At 38.7% G+C, this 19564-nt stretch overlaps 1 protein-coding gene and 1 long non-coding RNA gene across 4 annotated transcripts; both read left to right on the top strand.

Annotated features, from left to right (window-relative positions):
* The first annotated feature begins 8160 nt into the window (after window positions 1-8160).
* On the top strand, window positions 8161-8745 carry LOC121792018. Its single transcript, XR_006048798.1, has 3 exons — window positions 8161-8244; window positions 8334-8594; window positions 8655-8745. It is a non-coding gene; the product is annotated as an uncharacterized LOC121792018 (long non-coding RNA).
* A 3606-nt stretch (window positions 8746-12351) lies between these two features.
* LOC121792019 (PHD finger protein ING1-like) lies at window positions 12352-17822 on the top strand. 3 transcript variants are annotated; one of them, XM_042189807.1, is made up of 8 exons: window positions 12352-12505; window positions 12820-12891; window positions 15031-15218; window positions 16444-16507; window positions 16640-16733; window positions 17177-17348; window positions 17426-17568; window positions 17656-17822. In XM_042189807.1, exons 1-7 carry the CDS (start codon window positions 12478-12480, stop codon window positions 17534-17536), a joined length of 729 nt encoding a protein of 242 aa, XP_042045741.1. In that variant the 5' UTR covers window positions 12352-12477; the 3' UTR covers window positions 17537-17568; window positions 17656-17822. The 3 variants fall into 3 exon arrangements, with proteins under 3 accessions (XP_042045741.1, XP_042045742.1, XP_042045740.1); XM_042189808.1 differs by having other exon boundaries at window positions 17426-17558; XM_042189806.1 differs by having other exon boundaries at window positions 17426-17822.
* Window positions 17823-19564: the final 1742 nt, after the last annotated feature.

Below are 19564 nucleotides of genomic sequence, written 5' to 3' on the forward strand. Positions count from 1 at the left end.
TAGGATCCTCTGAGTTCCTAGACCTGATGATCTAACGGATTCTCTGGACCTAAGTGCTCGACCTAGTATAAAAGTACAGACGAATCTTCGGTTAAATATGCTGCTTCAAATGGCGCCGTTGCCGGGAATGGATGGCGTAGTTTATGATGGTGTTTAGAGATTTTGTCGTATATAGTTTTGATTTGTTTCTTTCACTTAATTTGCAGTTTATGAGCAGAGGCTCACGGTTTGGACACTGGGGTAACTCATCTGGGTGGAGGAACGATCAGTGTACTTGGAAGGTCAGGGACACAGCATCTGCGGTCATCACCAGATCGGGATTATCTACGGGAGATCCATTTCCGTTTGGTTCAGATAGTGACGACGATTGGAGTTCGTCAGGAAAGGAAGATCCAAATTCAACTTCAGAAACAAATACAGAGGAGGCAGAGATCAGAGACATGGCACACATAGTCGATCCAGATCCGGAGATCGGTTCGCTCACTGCCCATCTAGATGGTGAGCCAACCCTGACTATAGTTATGAACCCTTGTCAGAGAGCCATCGATATTAAGACAAATGTGTTAGGCATTCTACCGACGTTCTCTGGACGTAGGAACGAGTGTCCATACGAGTTCCTAAATGAGTTTAGCAAGTTGTGCAGTATTCAGAAAAGGCCCAATGATGCGACGGAGGAGGACTACCGCTTAATGCACCAGAGCCTGTAGCCTTTTACACCTGGTTGATAGCCCATCATTATGCATTTGATGGCCCTTGCTTCAAGCTTTCCCTGTCTGATATGTGCAAAGGCTTTGCAGCCAAATATTCTTAAATTTTCATAGGTGCATTTCCTGCCGAACCATCTGCTGTCTGGTATATCCCCATTTAGGCTTGATGTGGGACATTTATTTAACAACACAACTGCTGTGGAGGCTGCTTCTGCCCAAAAATGTTTCCCCAAACCAGCAACAATCAGCATACACCATTTTCTTTCCAAAATAGTGCGATTTGCTCTTTCAGTCTTCATTATTCGAGTCCTAGTATTCTGGTGAGATTTGCCCACACAAATATCAGTATATAGTCCGGGACACTAGTCAGAAGATCAGAGGTCGAGTACTGAAGATCTTCACGTGGAGACGGAGCAAGCCATCATCGATTCTTGATTGAATCAACGAGGTAAATTGGCTAATTCCGTAGTGAGCATGTTTTAGGATTTATATGCTAAAGCATGTTTTAATTCAAGTTATGAGCATGGTACATGTGATAATTATGAGAATAGAATTTGTCTAAATAATCTGATAAATAGATCAAATTTATGTGATCGGATCTCATGCACGCTTCCGCTGCCAACCCCTTCAGCCCCGCTTACCATTTTCAACGATTTGATCATGAAAATCTGAAAAAAAAAGATAGGGCAAATGTCTTTATTCAAATATTTTCCATAAAGAGCTCCATGTCCAACTTATTGCTCTGAAACCATGTACAAAATGTAAAATCCCTTCAAATGTCTCACATATAAAATTATCCAAAAAATATGTTGAAAATAAGGAATTGAAATCTGCAGATTTGGGGAAAGTGATTGAAACTGCTGAAGAGAGGAAAAAATGATGAAAGGAACTGAAGGAGAAAAATGATTAGAAAAGAAGAAAAATCGTGAATTCATTATTGACTACATTTTTCCAAAAGTTAATTGCAAAAAATACAAAGAAGGCCTTATATACGCACAAATACAAACAAAAATTTGCTAAACACTAACTAATAAAGGAAAACAATATCAACTAATTATATTTTTATTTTTTATTTCAATACTCCCCTCAAGAAGGAAGCAAAACAAATGCTACCTTCTTGGAAAGGAAGCATCAAACTAAGAGAGAACTACAATCAACTATTCTAACTCCATGTCAAGGGAAGATCCAACTTGATCAATTGCAAGCCATCACTTTGCTGGAATTGGAGTTGCTGCAACAACTACAGGTGCAACATAAAAATCTCCACTCCCAAATGCAGAAAAACTAAAAATGATCTCACTCCCCTTTAGCACCAGACACGGCGAGTATGAGTAAGCTTCACAGATTCTTCTTCACCAAATTGAATATCAGGTCCTTCAGTAACTTCAACAACCACAACTCCTGCCACAAGCCAGGCAAACCATCATTTTAACCAACAATTCCCCCCCTCTGATCCATTACTCATCAACAACAAATAAACAGAGGACGAGGGGCAGGAACCACCATTGCTCATAGGCTAACAAAAAAGCTCTACAGATCAACTCCAAACTCTCAATATGAACATAGATGCAAGGAGAAGGATAAGCCTTTCCTCCTCACCCAAAACAAACAACAAATCTGGTATGAAACAGACTACTCAAGGAAGAACAAAATCACATTTCAAACGCACCACAACAGCACAACTAGACTTGGATCAGAGACGAGAGATTCAAACTTTGATACGATCACGTCCGGAATGCCCATGACGAGGCGTCTACTAGAGGGACTCTCTACTTTCATCCGAAAAGTCATGCTGGAGGAGTCTACGAAGGTCAGGGAACACGCGACAAGACTCGTACTGAAATTTGAAGTCTAGGAGCTTCCACCCGGCCGGGTGGATTTTGAGGCACTGCCTCACCCGGCCGGTGCCATCCTTTGGAAGAGCCAAGGCCAAGCTACTCCACCCGACCGAGTATCCGTTCTGCCACCAGCCAGGGTGCCCCGTCCAAGGCATGAGGGAGTCAGGAGGTTTCACCCTGCCGGGTGACTTAACACCCTTAATTCCACCAGGCCGGCTAGAGTGACGCGAACCAGATTTTTGTGTGCCTTTTCATTGGGAATTGGACCCTAGTATAAATACCCTAGTGAATAAAAGTTTCTACCCTAGTGAGTTTCCTCTTTGAGCATTGTATCCAATTCCTTCCTTGAAGGTTGCTTGTTTTCATCCTAGATTGATTCAAGTAGAGGTATGCATCAATGGAGTGTATCCATTGAGTAGTGGAGCCAAGGGGTGATAGAGCTATTCAAAGTTACCTAGGGTTGTCTCCATTCTTTTGGTTAAGGTCCTATGGTCGTAGCTTTTTTATCTCATCATTATACACACGTTTTCCATTTCTAATCTACCATCCTTTCTTATTTAGATTCAATTTTTGTGGTTGGATCTCTTTTTATCCTCTTGTTTTTAATTGAGAAATTGAAAATCAATCTCACAAAAATATCTAGATCAAGCATCACAAATGAGTAATTCCTTAGGAAATGGATCATGAATTACATGAATCCACATCATTTGGTATCTAGAGTCTAGTACCCACTAGGTGTTTGATCTTTTGCTTCCTTGAATTTTCTTTTATTCCTTGTTTTGCTCTGTTTTTGTTCGAATGATCGGATTGATCAAATGTTCTTAGATTAAGCTGAAATTTGGTGTGTATGATATATGTTATGTGACCTAGCGTCCTGCTAAACTTCATCGAAAAATTCCTTTGTTTGCCTAGTTAACTGTGGGGATTAACATCATTGCTCTGTTTTGGCATAGTTGGGGAAAACCATACAACTCATATCCCATTGTTAGATCTGACTATATATGAATATTTTCCCTTGATCTAGACTTGTTTTTGAATCTATCCACCAAAATTCATCCAAATTGGGCGCGAGATCAATACCAAAAAATTTATAAATATCAGCCAAATTTCAGCAAAAGTTTCATCCCATGTCTGTTTCCTTGCTTTTATAGGCTTAGTCATTATTACTTTGGTGTTTACTACTTGGTGTCTATATTTTCTTGAGGTGTATACCTTGATTGAGTTGTCCGGGCGCCAACAAGTGGGAATTGGATCGAGAGTGTGCGATACTAGCCCCACGATATTCTAAACCTACCGAGTGACATTGGTGAGTGACTTGGGGGGTTGGGATACTACATTAGGGTGAGTTAGCTACTTAAATCTCTCTTTCTTATTTCATTAATCTCTAAGACTAGTTCCTAGTCTTTGTCTTTGTGTTTGTAGGTAACTTTGATGCCTCTTATTACTCGATCCAACAAGATGGGGGACATCCATGAGGAGGAGGTAGGGAAGGGCGCGGGCTCAAGTAGTTCCAAACCCGAAGTGGATCTAGTGAGCATGATATCCCAAATGATGGCCGATCTCAAACATGATCTCAAGCAAGACGTAAGGCAAGTGGATGCACGGTTGAGGGAATGAGATGCTAGGGCGGAGGAATCCGAAGTTCGTATTCTTGCCACCCAAAACACTCTATTTGAAGAGTTCAACACTTTGAAGGAAGAGTGGAGGACTAGACCTCCACAATCCTATTGGCAATGCCATGCCCGATGAAGCCCCGGAGGAAGTTGTTGAAGAGGAGGTATATGAGGGATGGCAAGGAGGGAATGTTCGGGATAGAGTTAACAACTTGGAGAATGGACGGTTTGGGGGGGGTAATGGAGCCAATAGGCGGTTTGGAGGAGGAAATGGGGGGTATGGTCATTTTGGGGTAGGAAACCAACATGGAGGGATGGAGCCTTATGGAGATAGATTTAGGAGGGATAGGTACTATGAGGAGGAACCCCGTCCGAGGTTTGATGATCTGTCCAAGACCTTAAAACACAACCTCCCCGAGTTCCATGGAAAATTTGATCCCGAAGCCTACTTAGAGTGGGAATATCAAGTGGATAAAATCTTCACCCTCCACAACTATTCAAGGGTGATAAGGTGATGATTGCATTGGCCGAATTTAGGGGTAATGCTAATAATTGGTGGAACGATGTGTTGAGGAAAATTAGGTTAGCTAGGTTGGGAGATGTGCATTCATGTGATGATTTGTGCCGAATCATGAATGAATCCTTTGTGCATAGGTCCTATTATCTCAAGCTTCGTGGGGAGCTTCAAGACCTAAGGCAAGGATCCATGAGTGTGATGGATTACTACTATGAACTTCTCGCCTTGATGAACAAGATTGGGGTGAATGAACCGGAGGAAGCCACTCAAGACCGAATCATCCATGGTCTCAACACTTCTTTGAAGCATAAAGTCCAATTTGAGGCACTAGGGGGAATCACATTGGGGGAAGTACTAAGTTTTGCCGAGACATTTGAGAGGCAAGGAAAAGAAGTGGCTCTTAGCAAGGCAAGGAAAAGAAGTGGCTCTTAGCAAGGCAAGGGTGGCCTCTAGTCAAACCTGTATGGGAGGAAACAAGTGGAGTACCCCTCCCAAGAAGATGGAGAGCTCGCCTATTACTCAAGGCAAAGCACCATACAAGGCATCACCGAGCCCAAGCCCACAAGCTACCAAAAGTCCTTCTTCAACGGAGAGTAGTAAGGTTTAATGTTTCAAGTGTAAGGGCTATGACCACTATGCGCGTGAGTGCCCTAACCAAAGAATAATGGTTATTGGGCAAGATAGTAGCGTGCATAGTGAGGATGAGGGAGGACGGAGTGGTAGAAGGCAAGGAGGCGAATGTGGAGCCTCGTATGTCATATTCTAGTGAAGAAGAAGAAGAAGAAGAGGATGAGGGGTTGAAGGCACTAGTAATGCTAAGAATGCTCAATGTACAACCCGATCTTGAGGAGCACAATGAGCAAAGGTGAAACATCTTCCATATGAATTGCAAGGTATGAACTAAAACTTGTTTAGTGATCATTGATGGGGGTAGTTGTGCTAATGTGGTAAATGAACAATTAGTGGCCAAGTTGGGGTTGAAGGTCGACAAACATCTTATCCTTACAAGCTTCAATGGCTAGGGGAGTCCGGGGAGCTAAAGGTAAAGGCTCAATGCTTAGTTCCCTTGAAGAATGGTGTCTTTGAGGATGGGGTGATGTGTGATACTATTCCAATGACGGCTTGTCATGTGTTGTTGGGAAGGCCTGGGAGTTTGATAGGAGGGTGTACCAGAATGGTTACACTAATGAATATTTCTACATGGTGAATGGGTTGAAAATTAGGTTGAAGCCCCTCTTGCCTAAGGATGTATTTGAGGCATACCAACATCTACAAAGGGAAAGAGAAAGGGATATAGAGAAAAGGCTTGTGAGAGAGGGTGAGCTAAAAAGCCAAGTGAGAGTGGGTGTGGTGAGAGCAAAATAAAGCACCTAAACAAGAAAAACTACAAGCAAGGGAAGGGAAAGGTTGCTTGTTAGCAAGGTCTCCCGACCTTGGTGGGCACTAAAAAGCCGTTAAACCATTCTCCTCATGGTCCGGAATGATTTATGTTTAAATGCTAACACTAACCCTTGTCCTTTGGTGATTGAAAGTGTTTTGCAAGGTTTTAAAGATGTCTTCTCGGATGAGCTTCCCAACGAGCTTCCACCCGTGAGGGGGATTGAGCACCAATTGATTCGTGCTTGGGTCATCTCTCCCCAATCAGGTGGCATACAAAGCAAACCCAAAGGAAACTCAAGAGCTTCAAAGGCAAGTCGAGGGACTCCTTGCCAAATGTTTTATCCGAGAATCCCTTTCACCTTGTACCGTGCCCGTTATTTTGGTGCCTAAGAAGGATGGAACTTGGAGAATGTGTGTGGATTATATGGCCATCAATAAGATCACCAATAAGTATAGACACCCTATACCTAGGCTAGATGACATGCTTGAGGTTCTATGTGGCTCTAATTGTTTTTCTAAAAATTAATTTAGCAAGTGGATATCACCAAATTAGCATGAAAAAGAGGATGAATGGAAAACCGCTTGTTATGCCTTTGGGTTGACTAATGCTCCTTCCACTTTTCATGCGTTTGATGAATCATGTGCTTTGTCCTTTCATTGGAAAGTTTGTGGTGGTGGATTTTGATGATATCTTGATTTATAGCAAATGTGTAGAAGAGCATGCTAGCCACCTTAGGGATGTGCTTGAAGTGTTGAGAATGCATGCTTTATATGCCAAGTTGCATAAATGCACCTTTTGTGTTGATGAGGTTGTTTTTTCTTGGTTTTGTTGTGGGAAAGGAAGGAGTGCGGATAGATGAAGAGAAAGTGAAGGCAATTAGGGAGTGACCTACACTCAAGAATGTGAGTGAGATTAGATCCTTTCATGGTCTAGTAAGCTTTTATAGGATATTTGTTAGAGATTTTTCTACTAAGGCATCTCCTTTAATCATCTTGTGAAGAAAAATGTAGAGTTCAAGTGGGGGGAAGACAAGAAAAAGCCTTCAATGTTTTGAAAAATGATCTCACCCATGCCCCTTTGTTAGCTCTTGCCAACTTTGACAAAACATTTGAGTGGAGTGTGATGCTAGTGGTGTAGGGATAGGAGGAATTTTCATGCAAGAGGGAAAGCCCATAGCCTATTTTTCTAAAAAGCTTTGCCAAGCTCAATTAAACTATCCTACATATGACAATGAGTTGTATGCCATAGTGAGGTGCTTAGAGAATTGAAAACATTACCTCATGCATAGGGAGTTTGTGATTCATACCGATCATGAGTCCATTAAGTTCTTAGGGGGACAACATAAGCTTGATAAGAGGTATGATAAGTGGAGTGCATTTTTAGAAACTTTTCCTTATGTGATCAAGTACAAAAAGGGGAAGGAAAATGTCGTTGTCGATGCCCTCTCTAGGAAACCTCATGTTCCGTTGGTTGATGATGCTTGATTGCTAATCATGTGATGTATGTGAGAAACAAGTGCTTGTTGTGTGTGCTTCAAAGTATGTTGGTTTTGAGTTCATTAGAGACTTGTATAAGCATGACCATGATTTTTTCCACTATCTTTGAAGGATGTGAAAGGGGATCTTTTGATAAATACTATAGAATGGATGGTTACTTGTATAAGGAGAATAAACTTTGCATTCCTAATTGCTCTCTTCGTGACTTGTTGATTAAGGAGTCTCATTTGGGTGGATTGATGGGACACTTTGGAGTTTTGAAAACTTTTGATATCTTGAGTGAGCATTTCTTTTGGCCTTGCATGAAGAAGCATGTTGAGAGGTTTTGTAGCCATTGTATAGAGTGTAGGCAAGATAAGTCCAAGTCTAGCAATTTGGGCTTTATTACTCCTTTGCCTCCTCCTACACACCCTTGGGTAGATATCTCCATGGATTTTGTGCTAGGCCTACCCATGTCTACTAGGAAGAATGATAGCATTTTTGTGGTAGTGGATAGGAAGACAAATGATGCTAAGTTCGTTGTCAACTTGTTCTTTAGGGAGGTAGTCAAGTTACATGGGATTCCTAAAACAATTGTGAGTGATCGGGATGTCAAGTTTTGGAGCTTCTTTTGGAATACTCTTTGGGGAATGTTGGGCACTAAACTTCTCTTTTCTACTACCGCCCACCCCCAAACGGATGGTCAAACGGAGGTAGTTAACCGGTCCTTAGGTGCTCTTATTTTTTAGAATAAAAATTCTTGGGAAGAGTGCTTACCTATTGCCGAATTTGCTTATAATAGGTGGCGAAGAGAAGGCTAAGTTTGTGAAGGAGTAGCACGCTCAAGTGCAAGAGAGGATTCGAGGGAAGGGAGAGAAAGTGGCGCGTCAAGCGAACAGAGGCCGCAAGAAGATGGTTTTCGAACCCGGGGATTGGGTCTGGGTGCATCTCAGGAAGATACGCTTCTCCGACAAGACCAAGGGGAAGCATGCCCCAAGGGGAGACCAACCTTTCCTTGTGTTGGAGCGCCTCAATGACAACGTATACGTGATCGACTTGCCTGGTGAGTATAATGTAAGTTGCACCTTGAATGTGGCTGATTTGAGTCCTTTTGACTTTGTAGGAGGTCCGGATTTGAGGACAAATCCTTTCCAAGAAGGGGAGGATGTTACGACCACGCCCGGAAGGCCCATGACGAGGAGCCTATATGAGGGACTCTCTACTTTCATCTGAAAAGTCATGCTGGAGGAGTCTACGAAGGTCGGGGAACATGCGACAAGACTCGTGCTGAAATTTGAAGGCTGGGAGCTTCCACCCGGCCGGGTGGATTCTGAGGCACTGCCTCACCCGGTCGGGTGTCATCCACTGGAAGAGCCAAGGCCAAGCTACTCCACCCGACCGGGTATCCATTCTGCCACCCGCCCGGGTGCCTCGTTCAAGACATGAGGAAGTCAGGAGGTTTCACTCGGCCGGGTGACTTAACACCCTTAATTCCACTCGGCCGGGTAGAGTGACGTGGACCAAATTTTGTGGGCCTTTTCATTGGGAATTGGATCCTAGTATAAATACCTTTTTATGTCATTTCTTTCCTTAGATTTTGTTGAATTAAAGTTTCTACCCTAGTGAGTTTCCTCTTTGAGGATTGTGTATCCAATTCCTTCCTTGAAGGTTCCTTGTTTCCATCCTATATTGATTCAAGTAGAGGGGTGATAGAGCTATTGAAAGTTGCCTAGGGTTGTCTCAATTCTTTTGGTTAAGGTCCTATGGTTGTAGCTCTTTTATCTCTATGGTTGTAGCTCTTTTATCTCATCATTATACACATGCTTTCCATTTCTAATCTACCATCCTTTCTTGTTTAGATTCAATTTTTGTGGTTTGATCTCTTTTTATCCTCTTTTTTTTAATCGAGAAATTGAAAATCAATCTTACAAAAATATCTAGATCAAACATCACAAATGGGTAATTCCTTGGGAAATGGATCATGAATTCCCTGAATCCACATCAAACTTGGATCATACAAATCCAATGAACAAACGATATAAACTTGGATCATACAAATCCAGAAACAAAGGATACAAACTTGGATCATACAAATCCAATGAACAAAGGATACAAACTTGGATCATATAAATCCAATGAGCAAACGAAAACGAGAGAGAAAACAGATTCGAAATTTCAGATCGGAAATAATGCCGAAGAGAGGGAAAATACAAATACGAACCGATTCAAACATCAGAATTGAAAAATAAGAGAGATTTGAAGAGAGAAAAATAGAACCCGAAAAGGATCAACCGCAAATGCAGAACGGGCAAATTCTACAGCAAACCTCACCAAACAACAAATGCAGTGAGCCGAGCACATACTCTTCGGCAACAAGCAGAACCCTACCAAAAAACACCAACCCTAGATCTATGAAAAAATGGCAAACGAAAAATAAAAAAAAGGATAGATGAGATAGCGGTAATCAAAGACGCAGCGGATTTGCGTTCTGATACCTTGTTGAAAATGAGGAATTGAAATCTGCAGATTTGGGGAAAGTGTTAGAAACTGCTGAAGAGATGGAAAAAAACGATGAAATGAACAGAAGGAAAAAAACGATTAAGAAAAGAAGAAAAAGCGTGAATTCATTATCGACTACATTTTGCCAAAAGTTAATTGCAAAATACAAAGAAGGCCTTATATATGGGCACAAATACAAACAAAAAAATTGCTAAACACTTACTAATAAAGGAAAATAATATCAATTAATTACTCCCTCTGTCCCACTCAAGATGGCCGCATTCTTGACTGACATGTGATTTTAGGAAGTATTGTTAGGTGGAATAAAGTAGAGAGGAAGAAAGTAGTTGAATATTTTAATGAGGAGAAAGGAGAGAGGAGATAGTAGATTATTTCCAAAACTGGAAAGTGGCTAACTTGATTGGAACAAACAAAAAAGAAAAGGTTGCTATCGGAGGGAGTACATTTTTATTTTTAATTTGAACAAAATATAGATCAAACAAAGTTATCAGATTACTATAATATAGGTTTTTGGCCGTCCATGTACATATGTATATCTTCATCATGCATAATTGATACTCAAGACTCAAGAAAGGTCAAATCCATTGCATCGGACTCTTGGGGAGAATAATGCATAACAATAAAAAAGACTCTTGGGGAGAATAATCAAATCCCTAAAATTAAGGCTGGCATTATAAAATATTAGTATGATGAAAATCCAGACTATAATGGCATGTAAATCTCTACTATTAAATCAAGATATACAACATGAAAACCTTATCTTGACACTAACCTTGGAATCTATGCTATTGCTATATAACCCCAGCAGAAAAACAACAATTAAAACATAACCAAAACACTCAGGTGAACAAATATGGCTAGGAAACTCATGCTTTTCCATATGTTGATGGCTCTATCCATGTTAACCGCCCGCCTCGAAGCCCGGGGCAAGTTTCCTATAGTGCACTTCATCGATGCCATGAGCAGGCCAATCGATCTTCACATCCGATCCGGTGGCTTGTCGAGCTCGGCTCAGCTACAGCCAGGCCAGGATTATGGGATGAGACTGAAAGTGGACGACGTACACTCCGTGATGAGTGTATGCGGCTCTACATTTGCGTCGTTTAATGCGTACGAGCCTGCCCGTGATAAAGGGTACGCCGCCGTGTTTTGGAGAGGTAGCTACAAAGGGTTTTACATGAGCCATAACAAGGTTCATTGGAATCTGGTGGCTCGTTGGGAATATGAATAGTTTTCTATTTTAATTTTGTAATCATTTCAAACAAATTTAGTTGGATTTGTCTCTTTTTGTATGTTGTAGTAGCATTCTGTTATGGGAATCAAGCTTTGTGTTTTTATTATTTCTGCAACATCTGTTTGTAAGTGTGAATAATAAAATGTGGTATTAAATTTTGAGCAAATGACATTCTATTTTTTTTCAATTAAAGCCTCAGCCTCTAAGATTGTTCGTAACCTGATGTGCAGCAGCTATTGTGTAATAACATATTGTACATAAAATTGAAATAAAAATACTCCATCTATTATTTATAGTTGAGGCATTTTTTTTTAATGTGCTTAATGGTGAATCAATTCTATAACCTTCCATGTCACATTTTTGTGCCTATAAATAGGTGGAGTTTGGGAGAAAAGAATAAAACCACAACAAACATTTTCCACCTTTTTTTGCTCTTTGCATCATAGTGTGTATTTTATGAGCATTGTCTAGCTCGATTCTCGTAACTCCACCAAGTTTGCTGGTGTCTGGCAGGTTTGAGATGCTTCTACACGCTAGCATGAAGTGATTTTATCTTGGGGGACAATACGTCAATCCGTGAGCACTAGTCGGACCGTAATTTGTCATGTGGAAATAGGGTTTTCCTTGACTCGACTTATTGTTGGTTTGTTTTATTATTTTCATTGTAATTTCCCTTCCACTTATTGTTGTCCTTTCCATATTAATTAATCTATTTCTCTCTCTTATTTTTTTTCCTTTTTTCCTTTCTGTTTTACTTTACCAATTTCTTATTAAAATTCGTAACGATCACAAATAAGACTATTTTTCGTACACAAATGGAGTAATATAAATAATTATTTTTCATAACAATTATTCGCTCCATTCTGGTTAAGATATTAATACTAATGGATATAAGATATTAATACTTGTTGGTTAATACATTTTAATTGAAAAGAGAAAATGTCGTGTAAATATTAAAGGCAGAGAGAGAGCGTTAAATGTTTTATGGTAAAGATAAAAAGTGATTGGATATGGAGATTAAACAAATTTCATTATCTCCAACAATTTATCCTAATTAAACATTGTGAATAAAATATTTCACTTTATATAAATAGAAGTTTTCATAAAATCAAACAAGAGTTTTCATCAACTCTACCTTGTATCTGGCGTGATGCTTGCAACAAGCTGTTGATCATTTTATTTTCCTTAAACAATGTCTATCAGCGAGGAATTCCAAGCTAGTAAGTAGTTTCATCTCTAGATTTCCTATTTGTTTTTTACTCGTGTAGTTTTTCGGAACCCGAGTTCGTCAGATTGACGTAATTTCCTTGAAAAATTCCCGTGAAATCGTTTAAATCTGTTAATCTGAATTGAAATTGGTCTGGTTTGCCTCTATTTGAAACGTTCCTTTTTACTTAATTGGGGAAGCCTAAGTTTTACAATTTTCATCTGATTTTAGGCGTTTTTTATTTTGGGAATCAAGTCGTGAATAATATGCTCTCTTTTGAATTGATTTATGCTGATGCTTCTTCTTGTTTGTTTTGTTATTGAAAAGATATTGAAGCCTTACCCAATATAATACAAAGGAAATATGCGCTGTTACGAGATTTGGATAAGAGCTTGCAAGGTATGTCACACCAGAAAATTACTACTCCTGTTGTTTGTTTGTTATCTTTAGTTCTTTCCTTTTTTGTTGATATGAATCATCACAGTCGTGGTAGCTGCAAACGAGATGCAAAGAGGATATAATCGAAGTTGTTTCATGGTTATCTTTAGTTCTTTCCTTTTTGGTTGGAGTCGTGTAGTCACGCATGTTGGTAGCTTAGTTTTTTTAGGCGTCTTCGGTAGTCTGTTACGGACTCAAAGTCTAGGTTCTCTCTCATAACAGACTAGTCTTTTGGGCTCAGTTCTCCAGTTTGGTCTGTATCATAGTCACACATGTCGGTAGTTTAGTATGGTTTGGAGCCCTGACTATGTAATTCTCTCAAGGTTTGACCGAGGGTGGTTTGGAATTTTGAGAGCACACATGTTGGAATTGATAGATGACTGTACTTCCTTTGCTAGGAAAGTATATACTCCTTGGATGGTTGATAAGGATTGGTAATTTCTTTTGAACACCTTGGTATTGAACTACAATAGCTAAAGGCAAAGCCTTCCTTAGTGAATTAATTGTATGCTCTCTCTGTTCTAAGTTAATCGATTCGTATACATTTATGGACGTCTCAAGCTAAATGACTCATTCCTCTTTTGGCAAAAATCAATCCTTTAAACCTTCCTTATATTAGTCGTACTTTATTCTTTTTTCATTTATTTAATTTATTCTCTCCATTAAATAATTTATTCTCTTTCTACTTAACTCACTAAACACCATCTTAAATCTCATGCCAAAAAGAAACGTCTCTATTAACTAGATTAACTTGGGACAAAGGGTATCTTTTATTTCCTACTTCTCTTACAATGTATTGCTTTTTGCTTACAAACAAACACGACCTTCTTCACTTTCATTCTCTTACACAGGACAACACAAACCATTTGATTGTACACTGCCCCATTTGATTGTCAGTGAAAGTTCACCGCACCATTTTATACGCAGTGAAAGGCGGTGGTACTGAAATAACAATGAAACTAAAGATATAACAATGAAACTAAGATATGATAACTAGAAGACTCTTTCTTAACTAAGGATATCTAACAATCTAAAGGTGTCTTCAAGTGGTATCCATAGTCTTCTCTTTGCCCATCCATATGCTAAGACTCTTCTCTGCGTCTTCTCTCTTCTTCTGTATTCCTCATTTGTGCACGAGCCGCATGAGCCACAAGTGCACGCTATCAAAGTGCATGACCAGGCCACCACGCTTAAAGTTTCTGGTGGCAGTGAGGTTGACGACTCTCCAAGGGTGGTTCCTCTTCCACCTTGAGAACAAGCTGTTTTTTAGCACCATTGCAGCTGATACGGATCATCACGGACGTGGAAACAGTAAACGAGATGTGAAGAGGATAGAGTCAGTTTTTTCGTGGTTATCTTTATTTCTTTCTTTTTGGTTAGAGTCTTGTAGTCATGGATGTCTTCGATTGTTTAGTTTTTTCAGGTATCTTTATTTTGCGTATCTCTAGTATTTGATTTGGTTAGAATTATTGGCTATTTCATTCCCTTGGGGTTTGAAAGGGGAGACAGTCTGGAATTTTAGTTTGTATTGGTACTTTGCTAAGGCATCTCAAGAGGAGTCTGTATTCCCGTCCAATTCAATCGTTCATTTATGAGTTGTATTGTCAATCCATTTGTGTGCATATTTTTATCTAACAGTTGCAGTGATTGTTCTCTGTCATTATCACTAACACCTTGTGTGAAACTGATCGGCAGTCTTTCAGTAGTTACTCTTATATTTTGTTTCTTGAAGGCTGCCTTTGTACTTGTTCAAACAGCATAAACTATTCAAGTCAGTGTCGAATAAAGTGAAATGGCTAGCTTCTACAAGTCTAATTTGTAAAATCTAAGCTTTCAACTCAGTGTCGTATACAGTAGAATGGTTTATAATATTTCACCATAGTGTTCTCTCACTGCATGCTAGATTCCCATATTTTAACTTTTCAACCTGTCTGCTACATAAACCAGGCAATACTGATAAAGTTTTGCTTGGGATATGAACTGGTTCCTTTCTTCTCAGCATTTCTGGATTTTCAAACGTGTAAGAAAAAATCCATGCAGAAACATTGTGGCCATGCTTTCTTGTCTCATTGATTTCCTGTATCATATATCAACAAACAGAAATTCAGAAGCAAAACGAACAGCACTGTGAACAGGAGATAGATGATATGAAGCGTGGTATAAAATCCGGTAGCATCACACCCAATTCTTCTCTTCTCAAATTTACAGACGATGCTGTAGATGAGCAAAAACATGCCATAAGGATTGCCGATGAGAAAGTAGAATTGGCGGTTCAGGCTTATGACTTGGTACTGAACCAACACTCCCTAATCTGTGTGGTGATTCTATATGATAGTGTGCTTTGTTTTTGAATGCGTATCAAGATATTTTCATCGTTCCTGATTGTATCTAATCATTACTTTAATCTTATTCCAATAATACTTGTTATAATTTATTAATTTCCTGTATGTGTATATATTAGCTCTGTTTGTTATTTCGTGTTTATGACTGGGGATACTAAGAACTTCTACTTTTAGCAGATGTATCTTGCTTTGGTTTCAAACAATATGTATATTGTTAAAGGGGGAGAGACCTGCACATGAACTGTTTAATTATTTGACAGACAAAATAGTAATGATCAGTTGGCAAACCAACACATCCCAACTGCTTCAAGAAAAGACTCTAAAGACACTTCTTGGAATTAAACGCATTAAACTCCCCTTTGCGTGGATCTTTGGCCAATGCCAATGCCGATGCTACTAAATGCAAGACATAGATAAACCCCTCACAAACCTCAAGGGTATTTATTCTAATCATTCCTACCATGAAACCAAATAGTCGAGAACTGATAAAGAAGACATAATGAAAGGACTGTAATCAAAACAAACTACTGGAAATAAGAAAGACTCTACTAACAAATATATCTCTTTCGCTCTTGATCCAACTCAGCAAAGAACGCAACCTTCCTTGGCCTCTCGTGTCGACCTTCAGCGGTCCATCCGTACTATCATTTATACTAGAGATACTGCAGGAAAGCCTGTTCACATAAAAAAATTAAATTGGATAACTGGAGAAATATACAGTTACCGTATTGCTTTTGATTATGGTAACACATAAACTGTGATCCGTACAAGACATGGAAACATGGGATATAATGAAAACATGGGATATAATGAATATCTATTGGTCAACAGGATGTTGTAGTTCTGGTACCAAGATTGGGATCCTTGTACAAATCTCATGAAACATGTTTTCTCTAATGCAGAGTTTTAAAAGTTGATCATTTTTCTTTGACAAGAATCTCTCTTGTTCAAAATTGTATAATTACTGAATGGTTATATGACCAATAGACTTGAATATCAAAATCGAAGATGTGTTGGATATGGAGAACCATCATAAATCCATGATATTGTGGTAAAAGAGGATTTCCTAAACACAAATGGGATTACTTTCTTGCATGTACTATAGAGCTTTCCTGGCTTAATCTGTGCATATAGCTTGTTGCCTTAACGAGTACTTTTTTTGATGGAAAAGGTAGACACTCACATTCAACAGCTTGATCAATACTTGAAGAAATTTGATGAGGATCTACGGCGTGGTATTCATCTAGTTGCTCTAATATAACTCTTTATCTGAATATGGTCCAGTTGCAGAGTGCCATCTGCTAATGTATACAATGAATATATATATCTTGTTTCTCACAGTTAATGTATCTTTTGGTATGAAATAGCCGAAAGGGATGCCATAGCTGCAACTCCTCCAACTCATTATATGAATGTCAAAGCTGGAAGGTCTGGCAAAACTAGCAATAGAGGGCGTAAGAAGTAAACCCTTACTCTGGACTCAAATAAATAGAATTCCTGTGCAATTGTCTAGAACTTTGCATGATTTGTATGTTCAGATTTCCCTTGTGAAGGTTACTTTTACCTAAATCCGAAAATTATGTGTTGTGTGAGAGTGTTAATTTAATTAAAACCTAAGTCATTCCCAACTCCCACACAGAAGAAAAAGAGGAGAAACTGCGAGCAGGCAATGATGCTGTATGTGATAATCCTTGTTGGCTAGTGCGCTTTAGGTTTGTATCTCAGTTTTCGAAAATATTGTAAATTCTCTGGGATGTCAGCTACAGGAATGAATGTAAATAGCTAGTCGGGAGCCAGTCTATCTGTTGATGGAAAGAACTATTGTTGTCTTATGGAAATATTTTTGGAGCCTTATGAGTGCAAGTATATGATTTTTGATTGAGTAAATGTAATCTTTTATGCAGGACGTGCGTTGCAGCAGCAAATGTATCTGTGGTCTCACCCTCTGGAACTGGTGCAACGACTGCAGCAAATCCCAGCATGGAATTAGATCTGCCTGTTGACCCAAATGAGCCCACGTATTGTTTTTGCAACCAAGTGAGCTATGGTGAAATGGTTGCATGTGACAATCCCGATGTAAGTAAACAACTCCCTCCTTGCTTCTTTCCCACCTTTGAGTATGAGATGACAAAATTTGCGGCTTTTGTATGCAGTGCAAGATAGAATGGTTCCATTATGGCTGTGTTGGGCTTAAAGAACAGCCAAAAGGCAAATGGTATTGTTCAGATTGTGTCGGGAGCCAAAGGCGTAGGAAAGTGAGATAACGGACTCTGACTTGCTTCCCAAGTAATACTTCGTATGTTAATAAAAACTTCCACGTTTCGAATTTGAACTACAAAGTCATGACTGAATTTGCGGTGTAACGAATGCTACTTTGCTACAGATATATGAAGAGTGATATTGCATTGTCCTCGACTTCATGCAATATAGCACCCATTGATAATGTACTCTCGTTCTGCGTAAACTCTGATATTAACGATGAGAGTGGAGTTATCAAAGATTAGATGTATTCATATTAATTTAGATCAAGTTTAATAGTGTTTGATTTGATTTGACTTGATTTGATTTGATTTGATTATCTTGTTAGATTAGATGTTCTCAATTTAGAGTAACTTAAAATTCCAGCTTATGCAGTTAGGCGTCTAGTATTGCAGCTCAATGTTACTCATCTTACAAGGATAATAGTTTCTTAGTATTCTTGTTAGAAAAATAACCTAATTATTTATTTTTAGACAGAGCGTATGTAAATGCAATAGCTACTTAAGATGAAAATTGTGCTGAGAATATTTATTCTTTTGTAAGCTAGGTTGTGTTTGAATTGGTAGATAGGGACAATTAGAGTGCATTTAATGGCCCTATTTGGCGTTTGATTTGTTGGTTAAATTTTTTGCGACCCGCTCAATGGCAAGAGCATATTGAATTAAGGCTGAAAATTACTGTTTTATTGTCATTAAAAATTCAGTGATAATAATCTATGTAACACTATTTCAATCTTAAATTCCATGGAATTAATAATTTAGCTCACAGTTTTGGAAATATAGATAAAGTCAGAGGATAGTTTTATAATTTCCTACTATAGTGTGGCTTTAAATAACAAATCAAACATGTGTTATTAAGGACTATAGATAACATATCATCAATTCAAACACCATAAATAAAAATAGAAAACCAAGAAAAACATTATTGCAAAATAGTTGTGTTCTTATCAAAATGAAAATAAACTCCAATTCAAACACCCCTTTTAAGCTTATAGAATTATTTTAATGGGCTGTGCATATAGTGTTTGGTTTTCCATTGGACTTTCATAAAAAGTAGGTAGAATGATATTCTTATCCTTCACTTGACAATTATATTCCACCTTTATCCTCACTTAAATAATACACTTAGGCAAAGCTCAATCAGATTTATTGCTGCTTTCTACTTTTATGTACTTTTTTCACCTCATCAAAATAGTCTCTATTCATTCATTTTGCTCCGTCTCACCAAAATTAGCCGATTTTTATAGTCTCTCTGTCCACCATTAAATATTCCATTTTTCTTTTTCCATTCATCCGCCATTAAGTTAAATTTCACTTTTACCACTTTTGGCTAGTGGTACCCACCTTCCACTAACTTTTCATCACATTTTTTTACAAAGTCAAACAATATTTTAAAATCCGAGCCGATACATGTATTGGCGGACGGAGGGTGTATTTCGTAAATTTTCTCTACTAAAAATACTCAAATTACCTTTTCTTTCTATCTCCGTATTACTTAAGCAATTTCGCATTAAAACTCGTGTCATCCCTAAAGTCTCTGCTTTTATGCGACGGAGGGAGTATTAATTTTATAGTAATTGTAAATAGAATGAGTTGGTGGAATGTTATGCCACTTACTAAAATAGTAAAAATGAAATGAGACATTTATTGAGGACCCTCCAAATTAATAAATACGTGACATTTAATGGGGACCAGAAGGAATACAAGAAGGGGCCAAGGTAGTGAGAGGATGCGACTAAAGTGTAAAACAATCGTCTATGTATGACGACCCGGAATTAACCAACGAAATTGACTATAAATAATGAAAAAAAACACCAAATATTTTATCTTAGACAAATGCATGAAGAGAGGACATTAAATCGCCTCGACTCAATATAAATGCTGAACACTGTACAATTACCTACGAGTTAATTAACCAACATCTACTACCTTCATGAAAATTAGATAAATAAATAAACCAATAAGTACTCAGATATTATGCACACCTTTCACACAAATTGAAAAGACTTTGTAAAGGAGTGATAACGATAATAA

This window comes from Salvia splendens, unplaced genomic scaffold (genome assembly GCF_004379255.2).
Source record: "Salvia splendens isolate huo1 unplaced genomic scaffold, SspV2 ctg997, whole genome shotgun sequence".
NCBI classification, from domain to species: domain Eukaryota; kingdom Viridiplantae; phylum Streptophyta; class Magnoliopsida; order Lamiales; family Lamiaceae; genus Salvia; species Salvia splendens.

Bases quoted from the DNA above. Each gene is read 5' to 3' on its own strand.
- LOC121792019 (XM_042189806.1), top strand. From the start codon at position 12,478: ATGTCTATCAGCGAGGAATTCCAAGCTA. The intron at 16,508-16,639 runs GTATTCATCTAG...GGTATGAAATAG, and splicing joins TGATGAGGATCTACGGCGTG to CCGAAAGGGATGCCATAGCT. The intron at 17,349-17,425 runs GTAAGTAAACAA...TTTTGTATGCAG, and splicing joins TTGCATGTGACAATCCCGAT to TGCAAGATAGAATGGTTCCA.